At 44.2% G+C, this 22,667-nt stretch overlaps 1 protein-coding gene across 2 annotated transcripts; it reads left to right on the top strand.

The window, feature by feature from the left end:
* Positions 1–119: 119 nt before the first annotated feature.
* LOC139406287 (phosphopantothenoylcysteine decarboxylase) lies at positions 120–21,094 on the top strand. 2 transcript variants are annotated; one of them, XM_071148743.1, is made up of 5 exons: positions 120–345; positions 6,516–6,611; positions 14,511–14,639; positions 19,495–19,663; positions 19,858–21,094. In XM_071148743.1, the coding sequence occupies exons 1-5, from the start codon at positions 202–204 to the stop codon at positions 19,959–19,961; spliced, it is 642 nt and encodes a 213-aa protein (XP_071004844.1). In that variant the 5' UTR covers positions 120–201; the 3' UTR covers positions 19,962–21,094. The 2 variants fall into 2 exon arrangements, with proteins under 2 accessions (XP_071004844.1, XP_071004845.1); XM_071148744.1 differs by lacking the exon at positions 6,516–6,611 and having other exon boundaries at positions 159–345; positions 19,858–20,063.
* The last annotated feature ends 1,573 nt before the right edge of the window (positions 21,095–22,667 follow it).

The raw sequence follows: 22,667 nt of genomic DNA, 5'->3' as shown, positions 1-22,667 counted from the left end.
TGCGCGCTCACGAAAGGTCGTTGCGATACGTGCTCGTTCAACCGTCACTGTTGGTCACGTGGTATCAATGTTTACGGAAGCTGCATCATGCGAAGTTTATAGAGGCTAAAAGTTGGCGATATTTTGCGTATTCTTGGCAATCAGCATGCTCCTAATAACGTGTTGAAGTTGTTTTGTTGTAGTGATCGTTTTCCAGGTAACATGCAGGCGGAATCACCCGTAACGTCTCCGAAATTTGATTTGTTAGACTCGTGTGGTAAATTTCGTGTGCTGGTTGGGGTCACGGGTAGTGTGGCAGCGCTCAAAGTGCCTCTGTTGGTCTCCCAACTTCTAGAGTTACCCGGGGTAAGTAGATAGGTATCTAACTGGGATGTATTTCCTGCTAGCAATATTTGGATTCATTTTTAGTTTTATTTATTTATTTTTTAAATGAACTATTAATTATTATATATGTATATATAATATATTTGTATTTATTTATTAGAGAAAGAAGAAAAAAATGCAATACTATTTCATATATATATATATATATAATAAAACAAATGCAATATTTTTTATATATATAATAAATAATATTGCATATTTTTATATAATATATTTGGATTCATGAGTCAGCGTTACTCAAACAGGTATGGGGTCAACCGTTGCTCTCTGTGACCTGCACATGCATGATTATACCGCTGGAGGACGATGTGCACCTTGTATCAAACCAAATCTATCGCTGTATTGTCAAGAGGGGTTATTATGCCATTTAATGGAAACTGACGGGGAAATTCCATACGCAAATAATTATTTACATATCCTAGAGGCGCAGTCACGACGTTACACTTGTAATATCAGGTCATCTCAGCATTAACGTAACAGGTTAATGCTACCACATCCGGATTTCAGCACAAAAGGAAGCTAGGTTGAATTAGCTCTATCCCCGAAAATCTGTTATGTAGATAGGCCTAGATAATCAACACTTCTAATAGCAGGTCATATCGAGGCCGAGCTAAATTATCAAACCCCTTACCGGCCCAATAAACTTATCAACTTCAGTTTACCTTGAAGAATATCAGAATGTCAAATTATGGACATTTGTAGAGGCACAAACAGAGGTAAATCACAGATAAGGTTTGGACATCAGCCACAAAAAAAATGTATCCACATATCTGGACTGTAACACTGCAATATAATTCATAATTAATCTATTTGTTCATGCTTTCATGTGATGGTTCTATTTTGGGGAGTGCCACTGTATAAGACAATATAAAACATTTATTCCCCTACCTGAGAATAGTAAAGCCCCCTTTACTGGCTCAAATAGCCGACCAATCAGCCTGTTACCAACCCTTAGTAAACTTTAAAAAAAAATTGTGTTTGACCAGATACAATGCTATTTCACAGTAAACAAATTGACAACAAAATGTCAGCATGCTGATAGGTAGGTAAGAACACTCAACAAGCACAGCCCTTACACAAATGACTGATGATTGGCTGAGAGAAATTGATGATAAAAGATTGTGGGGACTTCAGTGCAGCTTTTGACATTATTGATCACAGTCTGCTGCTGGAAAAACGTTTGTGCTATGGCTTTACACCCTCTGCTATAATGTTGTTAAAGAGATACCTACCAAGGAATAAGTCAAAACTAAAACCATTGTATTTGGGACAAATATCAAACACTAAATCCTAAACCTCAACTAAATTGTGTAATGAATAATGTGGAAATTGAGCAAGTTGAGATGACTAAACTGCTTGGAGTAACCCTGGATTGTAAACTGTCATGGTCAAAACATATTGATACAACAGTAGCTAAGATGGGAGAAGTCTGTCCATAATAAAGCACTGCTCTGCCTTCTTAATAACACTATTAACAAGGCAGGTCCTACAGGCCCTAGTTTCTACCTTCTTAACAACACTATCAACAAGGCAGGTCCTACAGGCCCTAGTTTCTACCGTCTTAACAACACTATCAACAAGGCAGGTCCTACAGGCCCTAGTTTCTACCTTCTTAACAACACTATCAACAAGGCAGGTCCAACAGGCCCTAGTTTCTACCTTCTTAACAACACTATCAACAAGGCAGGTCCTACAGGCCCTAGTTTCTACCTTCTTAACAACACTATCAACAAGGCAGGTCCTACAGGCCCTAGTTTCTACCTTCTTAACAACACTATCAACAAGGCAGGTCCTACAGGCCCTAGTTTCTACCTTCTTAACAACACTATCAACAAGGCAGGTCCAACAGGTCCTAGTTTCTACCTTCTTAACAACACTATCAACAAGGCAGGTCCTACAGGCCCTAGTTTCTACCTTCTTAACAACACCATCAACAAGGCAGGTCCTACAGGCCCTAGTTTCTACCTTCTTAACAACACTATCAACAAGGCAGGTCCCACATGCCCTAGTTTTGTGTCACCTGGACTACTGTTCAGTCGTGTGGTCAGGTGCCACAAAGAGGGACTTAGGAAAATTGCAATTGGCTCAGAACAGGGCAGCACGGCTGGCCCTTGGATGTACACAGAGAGCTAATATTAATAATATGCATGTCAATCTCTCTTGGCTCAAAGTAGAGGAGAGATTGACTTCATCACTACTTGTATTTATGAGAGGTATTGACATGTTGAATACACCGTAACTGATGCAGCAGTAGAATCAGATTTTTTTTTAAATAGATAAAAATACACTGTATTGAACAGCGGGGACTGTGAAGAGACACACACAGGCACAGACACATGCACACACAAACACGATAACACACACACTGTACATACACGCACACACACAGGCACAGACACATGCACACACAAACACGATAACACACACACTATACATACACGCACACACACAGGCACAGACACATGCACACACAAACACGATAACACACACACACACACTATACATACACGCACACACACAGGCACAGACACATGCACACACAAACACGATAACACACACACTATACATACACGCACACACACAGGCACAGACACATGCACACACAAACACGATAACACACACACACACACTATACATACACGCACACACACAGGCACAGACACATGCACACACAAACACGATAACACACACACACACACTATACATACACACACACACACAGGCACAGACACATGCACACACAAACACGATAACACACACACTATACATACACGCACACACAGGCACAGACACATGCACACACAAACACGATAACACACACACTATACATACACGCACACACAGGCACAGACACATGCACACACAAACACGATAACACACACACTATACATACACGCACACACACAGGCACAGACACATGCACACACAAACACGATAACACACTCTATACATACACACACACACACAGGCACAGACACATGCACACACAAACACGATAACACACACACACTATACATACACGCACACACACAGGCACAGACACATGCACACACAAACACGATAACACACACACACTATACATACACGCACACACACAGGCACAGACACATGCACACACAAACACGATAACACACTCTATACATACACGCACACACACAGGCACAGACACATGCACACACAAACACGATAACACACACACTATACATACATGCACACACACAGGCACAGACACATGCACACACAAACACGATAACACACTCTATACATACACACACACACACAGGCACAGACACATGCACACACAAACACGATAACACACACACACTATACATACACGCACACACACAGGCACAGACACATGCACACACAAACACGATAACACACACACTATACATACACGCACACACACAGGCACAGACACATGCACACACAAACACGATAACACACACACACACACTATACATACACGCACACACACAGGCACAGACACATGCACACACAAACACGATAACACACACACTATACGTACAGATACACATACACATGACAAGACACGCACTACACACACGTACATGTTGTATTGTAGATATGTGGTAGTAGAGTAGTGGTCTGAGGGAACACTTAATGTATTGTAGATACAGTGCCTTGCGAAAGTATTCGGCCCCCTTGAACTTTGCGACCTTTTGCCACATTTCAGGCTTCAAACATAAAGATATAAAACTGTATTTTTTTGTGAAGAATCAACAACAAGTGGGACACAATCATGAAGTGGAACGACATTTATTGGATATTTCAAACTTTTTTAACAAATCAAAAACTGAAAAATTGGGCGTGCAAAATTATTCAGCCCCTTTACTTTCAGTGCAGCAAACTCTCTCCAGAAGTTCAGTGAGGATCTCTGAATGATCCAATGTTGACCTAAATGACTAATGATGATAAATACAATCCACCTGTGTGTAATCAAGTCTCCGTATAAATGCACCTGCACTGTGATAGTCTCAGAGGTCCGTTAAAAGCGCAGAGAGCATCATGAAGAACAAGGAACACACCAGGCAGGTCCGAGATACTGTTGTGAAGAAGTTTAAAGCCGGATTTGGATACAAAAAGATTTCCCAAGCTTTAAACATCCCAAGGAGCACTGTGCAAGCGATAATATTGAAATGGAAGGAGTATCAGACCACTGCAAATCTACCAAGACCTGGCCGTCCCTCTAAACTTTCAGCTCATACAAGGAGAAGACTGATCAGAGATGCAGCCAAGAGGCCCATGATCACTCTGGATGAACTGCAGAGATCTACAGCTGAGGTGGGAGACTCTGTCCATAGGATAACAATCAGTCGTATATTGCACAAATCTGGCCTTTATGGAAGAGTGGCAAGAAGAAAGCCATTTCTTAAAGATATCCATAAAAAGTGTTGTTTAAAGTTTGCCACAAGCAACCTGGGAGACACACCAAACATGTGGAAGAAGGTGCTCTGGTCAGATGAAACCAAAATTGAACTTTTTGGCAACAATGCAAAACGTTATGTTTGGTGTAAAAGCAACACAGCTGAACACACCATCCCCACTGTCAAACATGGTGGTGGCAGCATCATGGTTTGGGCCTGCTTTTCTTCAGCAGGGACAGGGAAGATGGTTAAAATTGATGGGAAGATGGATGGAGCTAAATACAGGACCATTCTGGAAGAAAACCTGATGTAGTCTGCAAAAGACCTGAGACTGGGACAGAGATTTGTCTTCCAACAAGACAATGATCCAAAACATAAAGCAACATCTACAATGGAATGGTTCAAAAATAAACATATCCAGGTGTTAGAATGGCCAAGTTAAAGTCCAGACCTGAATCCAATTGAGAATCTGTGGAAAGAACTGAAAACTGCTGTTCACAAATGCTCTCCATCCAACCTCACTGAGCTCGAGCTGTTTTGCAAGGAGGAATGGGAAAAAATTTCAGTCTCTCAATGTGCAAAACTGATAGAGACATACCCCAAGCAACTTACAGCTGTAATCGTAGCAAAAGGTGGCGCTACAAAGTATTAACTTAAGGGGGCTGAATAATTTTGCACGCCCAATTTTTCAGTTTTTGATTTGTTAAAGTTTTAAATATCCAATAAATGTCGTTCCACTTCATGATTGTGTCCCAGTTGTTGTTGATTCTTCACAAAAAAATACAGTTTTATATCTTTATGTTTGATGCCTGAAATGTGGCAAAAGGTCGCAAAGTTCAAGGGGGCCGAATACTTTCGCAAGGCACTGTATGTGGTAGTAGAGTAGTGGTCTGAGGGAACACACTTAATGTATTGTAGAGTAGTGATCCCACCCTTATTTAGAAAGGAAGCGGCTAGGGGATCCTAGGGTATAAGGGCTAGGGGTTGATCCTAGGGTATAGGGGCTAGTGGTTGATCCTAGGGGACAGGGGCTAGGGGTTGATCCTAGGGTATAGGGGCTAGGGGTTGATCCTAGGGTATAGGGGCTATGGGGTTGATCCTAGGGTATAGGGGCTATGGGGTTGATCCTAGGGTATAGGAGCTAGGGGTTGATCCTAGGGTATAGGAGCTAGGGGTTGATCCTAGGGTATAGGGGCTAGGGGTTGATCCTAGGGTATAGGGACTAGGGGTTGATCCTAGGGTATAGGTGGTAGGGGCTAGGGGTTGATCCCAGGGTATAGGGATTAGGGGTTGATCCCAGGGGAGAGGTGGTAGGGATTAGGGGTTGATCCCAGGGGAGAGGTGGTAGGGATTATGGGTTGATCCTAGGGGAGAGGTGGTTGGGATTAGGGGTTGATCCTAGGGGAGAGGTGGTTGGTATTAGGGGTTGATCCTAGGGGAGAGGTGGTTGGGATTAGGAGTTGATCCTAGGGTATAGGGATTAGGGGTTGATCCTAGGGGAGAGGTGGTTGGGATTAGGGGTTGATCCTAGGGGAGAGGTGGTTGGGATTAGGAGTTGATCCTAGGGTATAGGGATTAGGGGTTGATCCTAGGGGAGAGGTGGTTGGGATTAGGGGTTGATCCTAGGGGAGAGGTGGTTGGGATTAGGGGTTGATCCTAGGGGAGAGGTGGTTGGGATTAGGGGTTGGTTTGTGTTTCAAGGTTGGAATAACACCCTCATTGTGTGTGTCTTCCCGTTTGCAGGTGGATGTGCGTGTTGTCACTACAGAACACGCCAAGCACTTCTACAACCCTGCTGATGTGGCTGTCAGAGTCTACAGTGACACACATGAGTGGGAGGTTGGTTATCAAACAGAGGTCCTGTCTAGATAAGATGGAGTTTAGGTCAAATTGACATCACAAAGGTTTTTGTTGTTGTTGCATTTTTAGCTAACCCTAACCCTTTTCCTAACCTCATCCTAATTATCCTGACCTGCTGCGTAAATTCTCCTAATCTGCTATGAAAAGTCCATTCTGACATAAAACAGTATACCATCTAGTGAAAACCTCAGACACAGGGTTTAGTCGTGAAGACTTATAATTGATTTGTAGTTGACTGGCCGGCAGGTAGCCTAGTGGTCATTGGGGCAGGTAGCCTAAGGGGTTATTGCCTTGGGGTTATTGGGGCAGGTAGCCTAGGGGTTATTGCCTAGGGGTTATTGGGGCAGGTAGCCTAGGGGTTATTGCCTAGGGGTTTTTGGGGCAGGTAGCCTAGGGGTTATTGGGGCAGGTAGCCTAGGGGTTATTGCCTTGGGGTTATTGGGGCAGGTAGCCTAGGGGTTTTTGGGGCAGGTAGCCTGGGGCAGGTAGCCTAGGGGTTATTGGGGCAGGTAGCCTAGGGGTTATTGCCTTGGGGTTATTGGGGCAGGTAGCTTAGGGGTTATTGGGGCAGGTAGCCTAGGGGTTATTGGGGCAGGTAGCCTAGGGGTTATTGGGGCAGGTAGCCTAGGGGTTATTGGGGCAGGTAGCCTAGGGGTTATTGGGGCAGGTAGCCTTGGGGTTATTGGGGCAGGTAGCCTAGGGGTTATTGGGGCAGGTAGCCTAGGGGTTATTGCCTTGGGGTTATTGGGGCAGGTAGCCTAGGGGTTATTGGGGCAGGTAGCCTAGGGGTTATTGGGGCAGGTAGCCTAGGGGTTATTGGGGCAGGTAGCCTTAGGGTTATTGGGGCAGGTAGCCTAGGGGTTATTGGGGCAGGTAGCCTAGGGGTTATTGCCTTGGGGTTATTGGGGCAGGTAACCTAGGGGTTATTGGGGCAGGTAGCCTAGGGGTTATTGGGGCAGGTAGCCTGGCGCAGGTAGCCTAGGGGTTATTGGGGCAGGTAGCCTAGGGGTTATTGCCTTGGGGTTATTGGGGCAGGTAGCCTAGGGGTTATTGGGGCAGGTAGCCTAGGGGTTATTGCCTTGGGGTTATTGGGGCAGGTATCCTAGGGGTTTTTGGGGCAGGTAGCCTGGGGCAGGTAGCCTAGGGGTTATTGGGGCAGGTAGCCTAGGGGTTATTGCCTTGGGGTTATTGGGGCAGGTAGCTTAGGGGTTATTGGGGCAGGTAGCCTAGGGGTTATTGGGGCAGGTAGCCTAGGGGTTATTGGGGCAGGTAGCCTAGGGGTTATTGGGGCAGGTAGCCTAGGGGTTATTGGGGCAGGTAGCCTAGGGGTTATTGGGGCAGGTAGCCTAGGGGTTATTGGGGCAGGTAGCTTAGGGGTTATTGGGGCAGGTAGCCTAGGGGTTATTGGGGCAGGTAGCCTAGTGGTTATTGCCTTGGGGTTATTGGGGCAGGTAGCCTAGGGGTTTTTGGGGCAGGTAGCCTGGGGAAGGTAGCCTAGGGGTTATTGCCTTGGGGTTATTGGGGCAGGTAGCTTAGGGGTTATTGGGGCAGGTAGCCTAGGGGTTATTGCCTTGGGGTTATTGGGGCAGGTAGCTTAGGGGTTATTGGGGCAGGTAGCCTAGGGGTTATTGGGGCAGGTAGCCTAGGGGTTATTGGGGCAGGTAGCCTAGGGGTTATTGGGGCAGGTAGCCTAGGGGTTATTGGGGCAGGTAGCCTAGGGCTTATTGGGGCAGGTAGCCTTGGGGTTATTGGGGCAGGTAGCCTAGGGGTTATTGGGGCAGGTAGCCTAGGGGTTATTGGGGCAGGTAGCCTAGGGGTTATTGCCTTGGGGTTATTGGGGCAGGTAGTTTAGGGATTATTGGGGCAGGTAGCCTAGGGGTTATTGGGGCAGGTAGCCTAGGGGTTATTGGGGCAGGTAGCCTAGGGGTTATTGCCTTGGGGTTATTGGGGCAGGTAGCCTAGGGGTTATTGGGGCAGGTAGCCTAGGGGTTATTGCCTTGGGGTTATTGGGGCAGGTATCCTAGGGGTTTTTGGGGCAGGTAGCCTGGGGCAGGTAGCCTAGGGGTTATTGGGGCAGGTAGCCTAGGGGTTATTGCCTTGGGGTTATTGGGGCAGGTAGCTTAGGGGTTATTGGGGCAGGTAGCCTAGGGGTTATTGGGGCAGGTAGCCTAGGGGTTATTGGGGCAGGTAGCCTAGGGGTTATTGGGGCAGGTAGCCTAGGGGTTATTGGGGCAGGTAGCCTAGGGGTTATTGGGCAGGTAGCCTAGGGGTTATTGGGGCAGGTAGCCTAGGGGTTATTGGGGCAGGTAGCCTAGGGGTTATTGCCTTGGGGTTATTGGGGCAGGTAGCCTAGGGGTTATTGGGGCAGGTAGCCTAGGGGTTATTGGGGCAGGTAGCCTAGGGGTTATTGGGCAGGTAGCCTAGGGGTTATTGGGGCAGGTAGCCTAGGGGTTATTGGGGCAGGTAGCCTAGGGGTTATTGCCTTGGGGTTATTGGGGCAGGTAGCCTAGGGGTTATTGGGGCAGGTAGCCTAGGGGTTATTGGGGCAGGTAGCCTAGGGGTTATTGGGGCAGGTAGCCTAGGGGTTATTGGGGCAGGTAGCCTAGGGGTTATTGGGGCAGGTAGCCTTTGGGTTATTGGGGCAGGTAGCCTAGGGGTTATTGGGGCAGGTAGCCTAGGGGTTATTGGGGCAGGTAGCCTAGGGGTTATTGGGGCAGGTAGCCTAGGGGTTATTGCCTTGGGGTTATTGGGGCAGGTAGCCTAGGGGTTATTGGGGCAGGTAGCCTAGGGGTTATTGGGGCAGGTAGCCTAGGGGTTATTGGGGCAGGTAGCCTAGGGGTTATTGGGGCATGTAGCCTAGGGGTTATTGGGGCAGGTAGCCTTGGGGTTATTGGGGCAGGTAGCCTAGGGGTTATTGGGGCAGGTAGCCTAGGGGTTATTGGGGCAGGTAGCCTAGGGGTTATTGGGGCAGGTAGCCTAGGGGTTATTGGGGCAGGTAGCCTTGGGGTTATTGCCTTGGGGTTATTGAGGCAGGTAGCCTAGGGGTTATTGGGGCAGGTAGGCTAGCGGTTAAAGCGTTAACCAAAAGGTCGCTGGTTCGAATACTTTAGCCGACAAGGTGGAATATCTGTCGATGTGCCCTTGAGCAAGGCACTCAATCCAAATTGCTCCAGTTGCGACGTACTACTATGGCTGACCCTGTAAAACAACACATGTACCTATCCGGTAACCGGTTTATGTGACAATGAAATATATATATAGTATTATTTACTGGTCTGATATTTCCATATCTAATTGCGGTTTGGAAATCAAATGTCTTCTTAGACGAATCTGTCTGTAGTTGTGGCTACCAAAATATTTTCTCAACTCTTCATATTGAGCAACTAGAGGAGCACATCTGCCACCCCCGGTAAGAGCACATGTTACTTTCTGTGATGTGTATTTATCCTCTTTCAGATGTCAGACAGCCATGGTTCCAGTCTCATACCAAGGTAAAGTGTTTGGTAAATGTTGACTGGACTCTATTGGACCCCTGTAGGTTTGGTAGGTAGGAATCTGGGGAATAGGAATCTGGGTTTGGCAGGTAGGAATCTGGGTTTGGCAGGTAGGAATATTGGTTTGGCAGGTTGGAATCTGGGTTTGGCAGGTAGGAATCTGGGTTTGGCAGGTAGGAATCTGGGTTTGGCAGGTAGGAATCTGGGTTTGGCAGGTAGGAATCTGGGTTTGGTAGGTAGGAATCTGGGTTTGGCTGGTAGGAATCTGGGTTTGGCTGGTAGGAATCTGAGTTTGGCAGGTAGGAATCTGGGCAGGTAGGAATCTGGGGTTGGCAGGTAGGACTCGGTGTGGTTGGCAGGTAGGACTCAGTGTGGTTGGCAGGTAGGACTCGGTAGGTTTGGCAGGTAGGAATCTGGGCAGGTAGGACTCTGTGGGTTTGGCAGGTAGGACTCGGTGGGTTTGGCAGGTAGGAATCTGGGCAGGTAGAACTCGGTGGGTTTGGCAGGTAGGACTCGGTGGGGTTGGCAGGTAGGACTCGGTGGGATTGGCAGGTAGGACTCAGTGGGGTTGGCAGGTAGGACTCGGTGTGGTTGGCAGGTAGGACTCAGTGGGGTTGGCAGGTAGGACTCGGTGGGTTTGGCAGGTAGGACTCGGTGGGTTTGGCAGGTAGGACTCGGTGGGTTTGGCAGGTAGGACTCGGTGGGTTTTGCAGGTATGACTCGGTGGGTTTGGCAGGTAGGACTCGGTGGGTTTGGCAGGTAGGACTCGGTGGGTTTGGCAGGTAGGACTCGGTGGGTTTTGCAGGTATGACTCGGTGGGGTTGGCAGGTAGGTCTTTACTCAGGCCTGCATCTCTTATGGGATATCTATACCTAACCCTACATGACTCACTAGGCTAATCCTAAAATAATCCTGGAGCACGCTAGTGACTTTAAAAACCGTTGGTCTGCATTGTGCTCACAGAGTCTAGGGATTAAGTTGGCATCTGCAAATGTATTGAAACAGAACCACAGCTAGCTATAGCCTGGCTGACGCGACTCACGTGGAACACAGCGAGGGAGAGCTGTGAAGACTTCGAGGGAGGTGACAGACTAAGCTAGCTACCCCTCGACTGAAGATTGAATACATAGTTATATTAATCCTCAGTGACCACTCGCTGTGTTAGACAGCTACTAAATTCCGTGTTAGATTCGCACAGTGTGAGTTAGCCTCCAACGCTAATTAGCCACACAGTATGGGTTAGCCCGCTAACTTCCTGTCCTGCGATCAGTATAGCTGGATGAATGGCGATATGGCCTATATAGCATCTAAATTATTTTCACATTTATGATTCACAATAATATGGTATTTCCATTTTTATTTGATGTTTCCTTTAAATAAAAGTTGTTGTGCAAATGTAAAGGTCAAATACACTGCATTTCAAACAGTTGAATTGTTATGAACACACCCTTCTGTCTCCAACTGTTTGAACAGCATGTTAGCCTGTCCACCTGAAATCACATGGCATACCTTTATTTCTCAGAATAAAATATAATTTATACTCTATTAGAGTGAAATAATGTCTCACTGTGTTTCAGTGTCCATGTGACCAAACCTAAAATATAAATAACGAGTTTGAAAGCGCTCGTCAGAGAGGAAGATGTGATTTCTCAGTATTGTTAGCGTGAGGAGGGACAGGGGCTTGGTGTGTGTAAAACATAATAGGGAGAAGTTTAACTCTCGCTAAAAAAATCTGTCCAAAAGAAGCCCAAATGCGTTGCTATGGGTTTGGATTTGGACCTTAAGAGACAATTTTTTTCTTGATCCGAAAATGTTGTCGGAAATGGATGATGTGACACAATCGCAAAGCCTCCGGATGTACGCAGGGGACAAATTGAACTCGCTTATGCGCCTCTCAAATGTTGTAACAATGCGGAAGGCTCTATATAGCTCCGCATTGACATGATTGATTGATGGTAGGTGAGAGGGCGGGAGGTCCTAAATAAACACAAACTCACTCCCTTTGTCAACTTCCTTCACAAACGCTCTGCACTGCTCAGCGAAGTGCAAGAAGTATGAATGCCCTGACTTCTGCAGAGGCCCTATGACACCGTAAACGGCCAATGCAGACTTCGGATTGACTTTAAATTTCTCGTCTCCCTTCCCGCCTTTGGGACAACGACTCCCATTGTTAAGGCAGAGACGTGCATGTCTTCATTATATACAGGTCTCTGGTGTAAGTGGGGAGGTGCACACAGCGCAGAGAAGTGAAGGAGACCCCCCAAAAAATACAGGCATTTGGAATTTCGCGCGAAAACATACGTTCAAATTAACTCAATATATCGCCCAGCCCTGACGGTGCTTTAGCAGGAGGGGGAGGGGGGGGGTCTTGGTCTGTATAAATCATAGACATAAGGCACGTCCCTATTTGATTAATTTTACATTTTTTTATTTAACCTTTATTTAACTAAGCAATACAATATAAATATAGAACAAAACACACATCACAACAAGAGAGACAACACAACACTACATAAAACGATGGCCTTTGTGTTGTGCACCAGTATCTTTAAAAAAATATATATATACACTGAACAAAAATGTAATTGCAACATGCAACAATTTCAATGATTTTACTGAGTTACAGTTTTTATAAGGAAATCAGTCAAGTGAAATTAATTAATTAGGAACTAATCTATAGATTAAGGAACACTACTGCATTTCACATAACTGGGCAGTAGGTGTACCAGTATATTAGATACAGTACCAGTCAAAACTCATTCAAGGGTTTTTCTTAATTTTTTTAACTATTTTTCTACATTGTAGAATAATAGTGAAAACATCAAAACAATGAAATAACACATATGGAAACATGTAATAACCAAAAAAAAAGGGGGTGTTAAACAAATGAAAATATATTTAATATTTGAGATTCTTCAAAGTATCCCACCGTTTTGCCTTGATGACAAGCTTTGCACACTGTTGGCGTTCAGTTTAATCAGTTTATGTTCAACTGCTGCTTATCAGACTCTTATTATGAAATAAATAAATAAATACTGCTCAGTTTATACTGAGTGATAATTTTGCACGCCCAATTTTTCAGTTTTTGATTTGTTAAAAAAGTTTGAAATATCCAATAAATGTCGTTCCACTTCATGATTGTGTCCCACTTGTTGTTGATTCCTCACAAAAAAAATAACAGTTTTATATCTTTATGTTTGAAGCCTGAAATGTGGCAAAAAGGTCGCAAAGTTCAAGGGGGCCGAATACTTTCGCAAGGCACTGTAACTGGTCTGAATACTACTCAGCTGTGGACCTAGAGGTGATAACTGGTCTGAATACTACTCAGCTGTAGACCTAGATGTGATAACTGGTCTGAATACTACTCAGCTGTAGACCTAGATGTGATAACTGGTCTGAATACTACTCAGCTGTAGACCTAGATGTGATAACTGGTCTGAATACTACTCTACTGTAGACCTAGAGGTGATAACTGGTCTGAATACTACTCAGCTGTGGACCTAGAGGTGATAACTGGTCTGAATACTACTCAGCTGTGGACCTAGATGTGATAACTGGTCTGAATACTACTCAGCTGTGGACCTAGATGTGATAACTGGTCTGAATACTACTCAGCTGTGGACCTAGATGTGATAACTGGTCTGAATACTACTCAGCTGTAGACCTAGATGTGATAACTGGTCTGAATACTACTCAGCTGTGGACCTAGATGTGATAACTGGTCTGAATACTACTCAGCTGTGGACCTAGAGGTGATAACTGGTCTGAATACTACTCAGCTGTGGACCTAGAGGTGATAACTGGTCTGAATACTACTCAGCTGTAGACCTAGATGTGATAACTGGTCTGAATACTACTCAGCTGTAGACCTAGAGGTGATAACTGGTCTGAATACTACTCAGCTGTGGACCTAGATGTGATAACTGGTCTGAATACTACTCAGCTGTAGACCTAGAGGTGATAACTGGTCTGAATACTACTCAGCTGTGGACCTAGAGGTGATAACTGGTCTGAATACTACTCAGCTGTAGACCTAGAGGTGATAACTGGTCTGAATACTACTCAGCTGTGGACCTAGATGTGATAACTGGTCTGAATACTACTCAGCTGTAGACCTAGATGTGATAACTGGTCTGAATACTACTCAGCTGTAGACCTAGATGTGATAACTGGTCGGAATACTATTCCTCTGTCTCAGCTGTAGACCTAGATGTGATAACTGGTCTGAATACTACTTAGCTGTAGACCTAGAGGTGATAACTGGTCTGAATACTACTCAGCTGTAGACCTAGATGTGATAACTGGTCTGAATACTACTCAGCTGTAGACCTAGAGGTGATAATGTATCTGATAATGTCTTGATAATGTTCCCATTGTCCCATAGCTGTGGAGCCAGCGTTCTGACCCTGTCCTGCACATAGAGCTGAGACGCTGGGCTGACCTCCTCGTTATAGCCCCTCTGGACGCTAACACACTGGGGAAAATCGCCAGCGGCATCTGTGACAACTTACTGGTGAGATCTTGTACTGGTAGACTGACAGGACATGGTTAGGATCCTCTGTAGCTAGACAGACTGCCTGTCAACAGGACATGGTTAGGATCCTCTGTAGCTAGACATACTGCCTGTCAACAGGACATGGTTAGGATCCTCTAACTAGACAGACTGCCTGTCAACAGGGCATGGTTAGGATCCTCTAACTAGACAGACTGCCTGTCAACAGGGCATGGTTAGGATCCTCTAACTAGACAGACTGCCTGTCAACAGGGCATGGTTAGGATCCTCTAACTAGACAGACTGCCTGTCAACAGAGCATGGTTAGGATCCTCTAACTAGACAGACTGCCTGTCAACAGGACATGGTTAGGATCCTCTGTAGCTAGACAGACTGCCTGTCAACAGGGCATGGTTAGGATCCTCTGTAGCTAGACAGACTGCCTGTCAACAGGACATGGTTAGGATCCTCTAACTAGACAGACTGCCTGTCAACAGGGCATGGTTAGGATCCTCTGTAGCTAGACAGACTGCCTGTCAACAGGACATGGTTAGGATCCTCTAACTAGACAGACTGCCTGTCAACAGGACATGGTTAGGATCCTCTAACTAGACAGACTGCCTGTCAACAGGGCATGGTTAGGATCCTCTAGACAGACTGCCTGTCAACAGGGCATGGTTAGGATCCTCTAACTAGACAGACTGCCTGTCAACAGGGCATGGTTAGGATCCTCTAACTAGACAGACTGCCTGTCAACAGGACATGGTTAGGATCCTCTAACTAGACAGACTGCCTGTCAACAGGGCATGGTTAGGATCCTCTAACTAGACAGACTGCCTGTCAACAGGGCATGGTTAGGATCCTCTAACTAGACAGACTGCCTGTCAACAGGGCATGGTTAGGATCCTCTAACTAGACAGACTGCCTGTCAACAGGACATGGTTAGGATCCTCTAACTAGACAGACTGCCTGTCAACAGGACATGGTTAGCACTACTATGTCCATGAACACTACTATGAACACTACTATGACCATGAACACTACTATGACCATGAACACTACTATGAACACTACCATGAGCACTACCATGAACACTACTATGAACACTGCTATGACCATGAACACTGCTATGACCATGAACACTACTATGACCATGAACACTACTATGTCCATGAACACTACCATGACCATGAACACTACTTACTATGAACACTACTATGACCATGAACACTACTATGACCATGAACACTACTATGAACACTACTATGACCATGAACACTACTGTGACCATGAACACTACCATGAACACTACCTATGTCCATGAACACTACTATGTCCATGAACACTACTATGACCATGAACACTACTATGTCCATGAACACTACTATGTCGATGAACACTACTATGAACACTACCATGACCATGAACACTACTATGAACACTACTATGACCATGAACACTACTATGAACACTACTATGACCATGAACACTACTATGAACACTACCATGACCATGAACACTACTATGAACACTACTATGACCATGAACACTACTATGAACACTACTATGACCATGAACACTACTATGAACACTACTATGACCATGAACACTACTATGACCATGAACACTACTATGACCATGAACACTACTATGACCATGAACACTACTATGAACACTACCATGACCATGAACACTACCATGACCATGAACACTACTATGACCATGAACACTACTATGACCATGAACACTACTATGAACACTACTATGACCATGAACACTACCATGACCATGACACTACTATGACCATGACACTACTATGACCATGACACTACTATGACCATGAACACTACTATGACCATGGACACTACTATGACCATGAACACTACTATGAACACTACCATGACCATGAACACTACTATGACCATGAATGCTACTATGACCATGAACACTACCATGACCATGAACACTACTATGACCATGAACACTAACTAGACAGACTGCCATGAACACTACTATGACCATGAACACTACCATGAACACTACTATGACCATGAACACTACCATTAACACTACTATGACCATGAACACTACTATGACCATGAACACTGCCATGAACACTCCCATGAACACTACTATGAACACTACCATGACCATGAACACTACTATGACCATGAACACTACCATGAACACTACCATGAACACTACTGTGACCATTAACACTACTATAACCATGAACACTACCATGAACACTACTATGACCATGAACACTACCATTAACACTACTATGACCATGAACACTACCATGAACACTACTATGACCATGAACACTACCATTAACACTACTATGACCATGAACACTACCATTAACACTACTATGACCATGAACACTACCATTAACACTACTATGACCATGAACACTGCCATGAACACTACTGTGACCATTAACACTACTATAACCATGAACACTACCATTAACACTACTATGACCATGAACACTACTATGAACACTACCATGAACACTACTGTGACCATTAACACTACTATGACCATGAACACTACCATTAACACTACTATGACCATGAACACTGCCATGAACACTACTATGTGGTTTTAATCCATTAGGACACTGTACTATCATATACTATATTCTACTGTACTCTATTCTACTGTGCTAGATTCTATTCTACTCTACTAGACTAGTATACTGTACTGTATTCTAATGTACTCTATTCTACTGTACTAGACTATTATATTGTATTCTGTACTACAGTACTCTACTATACTAGACTCTTTTCTACTGTTCTACACTCTTCTATTCTACTCTCCTTCTCTCTATTCTACTGTACTATACTCTTCTCATACTCTATTCTACTGTATTGTACTCTATTATACTCTACTATACTCTACTCTCATACTATATTCTACTGTAATGTACTCCATTCTACTGTACTCTCATACTCTATTCTACTATACTCTATTATACTGTACTAGATTTTACTATACTTTATTCTACTCTACTCTCATACTCTATTCTACTGTACTCTCAGACTCTATTATATTGTACGGTACTCTATTCTACTGTACTCTCATACTCTATTCTACTGTACTATACTCTTTTCATACTCTATTCTACTGTGCTATACTCTACTCTCATACTCTATTCTACTGTACTGTACTCTATTCTACTGTACTATACTGTACTCTCATACACTTTTCTACTCTACTCTCATACTCTATTGTACTGTACTCTACTATACTATATTCTACTGTACTCTACTCTCATATACTCTATTCTACTATAACCAGATACCAACCCTGATTACTCCCTTAAAGGGAACTGACCTCACCCCTCACCTCCTGACCTCAACCCCTCCTTCACCTGAACCACAGATGTCTATCTGTCTTCCCAACACATCGCTCTCCTCTCCTACATCAAACACATTCCAAAGCCGTCTGGCTTCCTTCAGAGAACCATTAACTTCTGACATAACACCCAGTCTCTTTCATTTACTATCTCAATTATCAAAGTTTAGCCGATTTCAACAACTCTACTGTACTCTACTATACTGTAATGTACTATACTCTACTATACTCTATTGTACTCTACTATACTGTAATGTACTCTACTATACTCTATTGTACTCTACTATACTGTAATGTACTATTCTGTACTATACTCTATTGTACTCTACTATACTGTAATGTACTCTACTCTACTATATTGTACTCTACTATACTGTAATGTACTCCGCTATACTCTATTGTACTCTACTATACTGTAATGTACTCTACTGTACTCTACTATACTGTTATGTGCTCTACTATACTCTATTGCACTCTACCATACTGTAATGTACTCTACTATACTGTAATGTACTCTGCTGTACTCTACCATACTGTAATGTACTCTACTATACTGTGGCGTGCTCTACTATACTCTATTATACTGCAATGTGCTCTACTATACACTATTGTACTCAACTATACTGTAATGTACTCTACTATACTGTACTCTATTATACTCGGTTATACTCTACTATACTGTGACATGCTCTACTATGCTCTACTGTACTCTACTATACTCTACTGTACTGTAATGTGCTATACTATACTGTGCTGTACTCTACTATACTGTAATGTGCTCTACTATACTATGCTGTACTATACTGTACTCTACTATACTGTATTGTGCTCTACTATACTGTGCTGTACTCTACTATACTGTAATGTACTATGCTCTACTGTGCTGTACTCTACTATACTGTAATGTACTATACTATACTGTACTCCACTATACTGTAATATCCTCTGCTATACTCAATTGTACTCTACTATACTGTGCTGTACTCTACTATACTGTAATGTACTATGCTCTACTGTGCTGTACTATACTGTAATGTACTATACTATACTGTACTCTACTATACTGTAATGTGCTCTACTATACTGTGCTGTACTATACTGTACTCTACTATACTGTAATGTGCTCGACTATACTGTGCTGTACTATACTGTACGCACGCTACTATACTGTGCTGTACTATACTGTGCTGTACTATACTGTACTCTACTATACTGTAATGTACTATGCTCTACTGTGCTGTACTATACTGTACTCTACTATACTGTAATGTGCTCTACTATACTGTAATGTACTATACTATACTGCACTATACTGTGATGTACTCTACTATACTGTACTCTACTATACTGTAATGTACTATACTCTACTGTACTCTACTATACTGTAATGTGCTCTACTATACTGTGATGTACTCTACTGTACTATACTGTAATGTGTTCTACTATACTGTGATGTACTCTGCTATACTCTACTGTACTCTACTATACTGTAATGTACTCTACTTATTTTCAGACGTGTGTGGTGCGGGCCTGGGATACCAGTCGTCCTCTACTCTTCTGTCCAGCGATGAACACTGCTATGTGGCATCACCCCATCACCTCTCGCCAGGTGGACAGCCTTAAAGAGTTTGGCTACGTTGAGATCCCCTGCATCGCCAAGAAACTGGTCTGTGGAGACCAAGGTGTGTGCTGATAGTTCATAACGTGTGGAATGTTCAGATTGATGAATGGAAGCTTGTGTTAGTCGTTCCTCACTGCTATATGAAACACACTATTGTATTCTGTCTGGACTATGTACATCTTTCACCTTTGTACCTCTTACCTGTTTCTATTGTGGTTTAAACATCGTTGGGTAACTTGGAGGGTCACTTTACAGGCAAAGGAGCCATGGCAGAGGTGTCAACGATCGTAGATGTTGTGAACCAATTCATCCAGAAAGCTGCCGAGTCTCCTCAGGAAGGAGCAGGCCAGGTGCTGTGAAGAAGGAGCAGGCCAGGTGCTGTGAGGAAGGAGCAGGCCTGTGAATATTAATAAACTGCAGATAGTAAAACCCAGATGGACTCCTAGACCCTATGCACTTGTTGAGATCTGAGAGGATTTTGATTGGAATAGGGCAAGGTGGAACTATTACCATAATGACTGCGCCTGTCAAATCTTCTCAGATCTGCTTAAATCAATCCCTAGGTTCTAGGGGTCCGTTTGGCATTGGGCCAGGGTCTAGGCGTCCGTTTGGGATTGGGCCAGGGGTCCGTTTGGAATTGGGCCATTGACACAAAGATGAGGCATTCAGATGAAGATTGCTGCAGTTGTGATGTGATGTAATCATTTGCATGTAATGAACTGATTTTATTGAAGCCAAATGTTAAAGAGACAAGAGTTTGCAATAAATGTTTGTAATTTAATTATCAAGGAACTTGTGTCGGATATTCTTGCTGACTTGGATTAGCAGCAACTGCCGCTATGTGAGTGTTATGTCATGTGCTTTGTTATGTCATCCTTCTTAGTAAGGTCCCATGGTGACTCTTGGTTATCGCTGGCCACTCCAGAACAGTCCAGTGTTTATTCTTGAATCATTACTGGGTGCTTCTGGGTGTGTGTTTGGGGTCATTATCCTGCTGGAAGACCCACAACCTTCAACGGAGACCCAGTTTCTGGACACTGGGTTGATGTTAGAGGAATTACATTTGTTTATGTTTTAATTAACCAATTCAATTAAACACTCTGCCCACTTCTAAGAATTTGTAAGACACTTATTTGCATAAAATGGACAGAGACCAGTCTCAAAATCAATCAGCAGCGTGTATTCTCGAGAGTACTGAACGTGATACAATTCACAACAGGTTATAAACTGAAAATGACGTCATTAGGTTTCAAACTGTCCCGTCCCTCCCCCACTCCGGTACAATGGCAGTATAGTTCTCAAGCCTTCCTACATCGACCCCCAACAGTATAGATCATTTATGACCGGGCCAAGGCCTTCCTGTGTAGATAAGCATTCTAGCCAGTCTGACGATAAGTTCATTCATTTCTACCAAGGAACAGACAGTCATTGTTCTAATTCTTGATTATATTTACACACATTATATTCAGTACTAGGATTAAAAGAAAATTCATACATCTTTACAGTAACATAATAGTATTCTGATTAGTCAGTCCTGATTGAAATGTATACATAATTAGTCATTATTGATCCCCATTAGTTCCTGCCGAGGCAGCAGCTACTCTTCTTGGGGTTTATTATGGATCCCCATTAGTTCCTGCCAAGGCAGCAGCTACTCTTCCTGGGGTTTATTATGAATCCCCATTAGTTCCTGCCAAGGCAGCAGCTACTCTTCCTGGGGTTTATTATGAATCCCCATTAGTTCCTGCCAAGGCAGCAGCTACTCTTCCTGGGGTTTATTATGGATCCCCAAGAGTTCCTGCCAAGGCAGCAGCTACTCTTCCTGGGGTTTATTATGGATCCCCATTAGTTCCTGACAAGGCAGCAGCTACTCTTCTTGGGGTTTATTATGGATCCCCATTAGTTCCTGCCAAGGCAGCAGCTACTCTTCCTGGGGTTTATTATGGATCCCCATTAGTTGCTGCCAAGGCAGCAGCTACTCTTCCTGGGGTTTATTATGGATCCCCATTAGTTCCTGCCAAGGCAGCAGCTACTCTTCCTGGGGTTTATTATGGATCCCCATTAGTTCCTGCCAAGGCAGCAGCTACTCTTCCTGGGGTTTATTATGGATCCCCATTAGTTCCTGCCAAGGCAGCAGCTACTCTTCTTGTGGTTTATTATGGATCCCCATTAGTTCCTGCCAAGGCAGCAGCTACTCTTCCTGGGGTTTATTATGGATCCCCATTAGTTCCTGCCAAGGCAGCAGCTACTCTTCCTGGGGTTTATTATGGATCCCCATTAGTTCCTACCAAGGCAGCAGCTACTCTTCCTGGGGTTTATTATGGATCCCCAATAGTTCCTGCCAAGGCAGCAGCTACTCTTCTTGGGGTTTATTATAGATCCCCAGAGGGGCCCACCACAACGACCCTCCTACTACAGTCCTCTCTCACATAGAGGGGCCCAACACAACGACCCTCCTTCTACAGTCCTCTCTCACACAGAGGGGCCCACCACAACGACCCTCCTACTACAGTCCTCTCTCACACAGAGGGGCCCACCACAACGACCCTCCTACAACAGTCCTATCTCACACAGAGGGGCCCACCCCAACGACCCTCCTACTACAGTCCTCTCATACACAAACACTTCCACGCCCACCAAGGTTCTAGCATCAGACGACACCAGTGAGAGGAACCAATTCAGTTCCTGCTTAGCAACAGAGATGTACTGGTTGTCTTGATGTGTGAGGAGTTGACTCAGCCTAGCAGGAGGTTATAAATATATGTGCTTGTGTAATCATATCTTTGCAGCTCTATGACCCAGTGGGTGAATAAACTTGCTTTGAACTTTTCCTCGTCGTCCATTTGAGTTTCTACTCTGTTTGTTCAGAACCTAACTCTATCTAGGACATCGTTTAGGGACTATGGTGTCGTAGTTAGTCAACCACTGGTTCTGGTTTAAAGACATTGTGATGTAAGAAAAGTGACACGTGAGGACATCATGGAAAAATCTCATGTGGGAGATCCTACTACAGATATCCTTCCACTGATATCCTACTACAGATATCCTTCCACTGATATCCTACT

The sequence above is a fragment of the Oncorhynchus clarkii genome, chromosome 4 (assembly GCF_045791955.1).
Source record: "Oncorhynchus clarkii lewisi isolate Uvic-CL-2024 chromosome 4, UVic_Ocla_1.0, whole genome shotgun sequence".
Classification (NCBI taxonomy): domain Eukaryota; kingdom Metazoa; phylum Chordata; class Actinopteri; order Salmoniformes; family Salmonidae; genus Oncorhynchus; species Oncorhynchus clarkii.
This window is presented reverse-complemented; position numbering and strand designations above follow the sequence as displayed.